This window comes from Ictidomys tridecemlineatus, chromosome 1, assembly GCF_052094955.1.
Source record: "Ictidomys tridecemlineatus isolate mIctTri1 chromosome 1, mIctTri1.hap1, whole genome shotgun sequence".
Classification (NCBI taxonomy): Eukaryota; Metazoa; Chordata; class Mammalia; order Rodentia; family Sciuridae; genus Ictidomys; species Ictidomys tridecemlineatus.
This window is the reverse complement of record NC_135477.1, coordinates 187,756,865-187,760,496: the sequence shown is the minus strand read 5'-3', so window position 1 is coordinate 187,760,496 and position 3,632 is coordinate 187,756,865. Positions and strand designations below refer to the sequence as shown.

The window sequence follows — 3,632 nt, the reverse complement described above, 5'->3', positions numbered from 1 at the left end:
AGAGGGGGCCAGGAGCCAGCCTGCTGAGGGGTTCAGGAAACACAACATTGACTCACTATCACTGGGCACACTGTCACAGGGTATGGATGGGGATGGTCACAGATCACAGCATCAGGTGGAGGGAATGCCTGTCCCATATGTGCTGCCAGTCTGAGCACTGGGAGGCACAGCTGGGTGGGAGCCCCCTGGGTGGCTCCATGCGGCCTGTCCCACTCTCTGTGTGAAGAGCAAGACCTGCCCAGTGTGTTTTCTCCTCAAGTCCTGGTGGAGGCAGGGTCCCCTGTCCCACAGTCCCTCCAGCACTGAGTGTGGGGTTCCATTGCTTGCACTGCGCTCAGAGCTGCTCTGATGGACAGCACACCCTTCCCAGATCCACCTTCCCTCCACAGGTCAGGGGCCAGAGTGGGATTTGGCAGCTGCTGGATGTGGCTTCATCAGCTGAGCACTGTGAGTCTGGAAGGTATCCACAGGACTGATTCAGGGGCATTAGACCCACTGTGACATGGCCCTGAGCTCACATTTCCTGACCATTGGCCTCCTGTGTATCCCCCTGATTCAGAGATATGGTGATGTCCCACATTTCAATTAAGTGCTGCTGTCCCACAGATCCTGTGAGTTCTGGCAGTGTCCTTGCCCATCGTGCACTCACCCTGGTACAGGTCTGGGTGCCTGTGTAGGAGTCTGTGGGGAGGGTGGACAGCACATGTTTTTCCTGTGAGGCTGTTCTGAAATGACAGATGTAAGAAATAATAATAAAGAGGAGACAGAGACAAGGTGCAGATGCAGGGAAGATGGCAGAGTGGCTGTTTGTCTGAGGAGTTATTTTTATTCATACTAATAGGTTACATTGGGTCATTAGTACCATAACCTCCTAATTGTTTAGAGTATCAGTAAAGTTAGTCATTCTGCAGTTACATTTCAGTTACAATATGCAATGTTAGGGGCTTTGTGCAGCTCTCCAGAAAGTCCATTGTCTGAAGTTACTGTTAAGCAGCAGATCCAGGAGCAGCAGAGCTTGGTGAAACATTGTAGTTATCAAGCAAGCAAGTTCCTTTATTCCCAGGAGCTATGTGCCTGCAATCAAGGTTGAGGCTTGGTGAGGCTCTAACACAGAGGCTTCTCAAGTCATTGCCATACCAGCTAGACTTGGCACACATATTAGCTATTTGACTAGATCGTAAGAGAGATTGCAGGGCATTCTAAGGGTTGAAACCAGGTGCCTGTTACCCGTGGGAGTTTGCTCACCAGGGGAATGCTTCCCTGTATATTTCCACAGTCAAAATCCCTACAGACAGGCATCCTCCTCCTCATCCAAGTTGCTCTATGCCTGCAGCCTGGATCACATATAATTTGTTAAGGTCTTCTTCACTGCATTATTAGCATTGATATTGCTAAAGATAAGATCAAGAAATCATCTAGTCTTTAGCATTTTATCCAAATTTTAAGAAACATACATATTAAAGATTTGCTGAAATTTTTTAAAATGTGGGGAAGGAGAATAGAAATTGTAAATGAAATGCTGAGCATTTCCTGGAAACACTTGAGTCTATAGGCCTCAAGGGAATGGTACTGTGGCAGGAGGTCTAATATGTAAAATGCAGACAAGAAATGCTTTCTTAAAGTTTCTAAGACATTGGGTAAAATGAGAATTACCATTTTAAATATCTTTATTTTTTTCTGGAATAAACCCTTCTCAATATGACTTTCTGCACAGCTTCCTTAACCTGTTTGTTTCTGAGACTGTAGATGACAGGGTTCAAGAGGGGAGGAACTATAGTGTAAAACACAGAAGGACCAATGTCCTGAGTCCCCTCAGAGGTCACTGATGGTTGTAGACACACGTAAGAGATAGAACTGAGGAAGACGGTCACCACGAGGATGTGGGGGATGCAGGTGGAGAAAGCCTTCCCCTGCTCCTGTGTGGGGAACCTGAGCACAGTAGAAAATATGCGCACATAGGACATGGCAATGAAAACAAAGCAGCCTCCACAGACCACCACAGCGGAGATGAGAATGGAGAGCTCATTGCTGGATGTGTCAGAGCAAGAGAGCCTCAGCAGTGAGGGGACATCACAGAAGAACTGAGGGACCTCGTTAGAGCCACAGAAGTTCAGCTGTAATGTGTTTCCAGTGTGTGCACCTGCATAGACCAGGCCACTAAGCAGGGAAGCCAGGGTCAGACGGACACAGAATTGGAGGTTTATGATAGTTGAATAATGGAGGGGCTGGCAGATGGCCACACAGCGGTCCCAGGCCATGAGGGTGAGAAACAGAATCTCCACAAAGGCACAAAAAATGACTAGGAAGATCTGTGTTCCACATCCAGCCACTGAAATGGCCCTGTGTCCAGTGAGAGAGTTGACACAGGCAGTGGGGACGGTGACGGAAATATAGCACATGTCCAAGACGGACAGGTTTCTGAGGAAGAAGTACATGGGTGTGTGCAGGTTCTGGTCAGCAGTGGTGACGGTGACGATGAGAAGGTTCCCTACGAGGGTGGCCAGGTACATGAGTAAGAATAACATGGAGTAGAGGAACCTTAGTTTCCAGCCTTCAGCAAAGCCCATGAGGAGAAACTCGGTCACCATGGTGGAGTTGGCCATCTTGTGGAGATGCTGTCGACTGGGAGGCAGAGGAAAAAAGACAAGGGGCATACAGAAGTCAACAACCATCTCAGATGTTCTTCCTCCAAGTGTTTACTGCTGGGTTAGGTAATCTGTGCATAGAGGGACGTCCATTACTGGCCTCCTGATTGGCTTCACCACTTCCGAGTAGATTGAACTCAGTGCTCAGGAGGTTCCCTGTCTTCTGTAACACCCAGCACCGAGTCATTGTCTCAGTGAAGACTGAGTACCCAGTGCATCTGAAATCCCTGTGTTAGAGTATGGTCACAGTTCCACGAAAGTGTCATTAGGAGCTGACCAGCACATTTGGGTGGACGTGGACACCCAGCAAGGATGGGCTCAGTGCCCTCCAGCATGGTCTGCCTGTCATCAAGAGACATGCCTCTATTTTGTTCTATCCCTATGTGCATAAATGAATATTGAGAGTCTCCACACATTCCTAAAGCTTGCCACTGCCCTGAGTTGCAGAGTAGGCCATAGGCTGCTGATTTATATGTGATTTTACAATGTTGTTCTATGAAAATCTTTCAATTCTGGAAATTATGACTCAGTGAATGCTTGGAGCAAAGTTGAAGCTGTAACTGAATTTGAAGTCACAGCTGGAGGTGAAGTAAGCCCCCTGCAATCACACCCCATCTCTTTGAAAGCCTCTGCCACACCCACTCTCTTTGGCTGTTTTCCTCATGTTCTGCTGCTTGCCAGAACCTTCTTCTCCAAGCTCTTATCTCCATGAATTGTAGGAAGCTGCTGTGTGCAGTAAGTTCTTGCTTGGTCTTGTAGATAGTATCTATTACTTTTAGTTTCCCCCCTTTTTTTCATGAACATTGCAAAGGTATTTCAATCCTTTCCTAGTAAGAAGTTCATTAACTGTTGACTCCCCAGTTGAGGTACAACCCTGGCTCAATAAGTCCTGAGAGTGATGGCATGGCTATTTTCTGTCTAATTTTTCCTTGCTCAAGTTTCGAGTCACATTAACCGGGCTGTCCCTGTGGGGACCAAGTATTTTGC

At 47.4% G+C, this 3,632-nt stretch overlaps 1 protein-coding gene across 1 annotated transcript; it reads right to left on the bottom strand.

The window, feature by feature from the left end:
* Positions 1-1,667: 1,667 nt before the first annotated feature.
* LOC144366668 (olfactory receptor 14C36-like) lies at positions 1,668-2,603 on the bottom strand. Its single transcript, XM_078021281.1, has one exon. The coding sequence runs from the start codon at positions 2,601-2,603 to the stop codon at positions 1,668-1,670; it is 936 nt and encodes a 311-aa protein (XP_077877407.1).
* Positions 2,604-3,632: the final 1,029 nt, after the last annotated feature.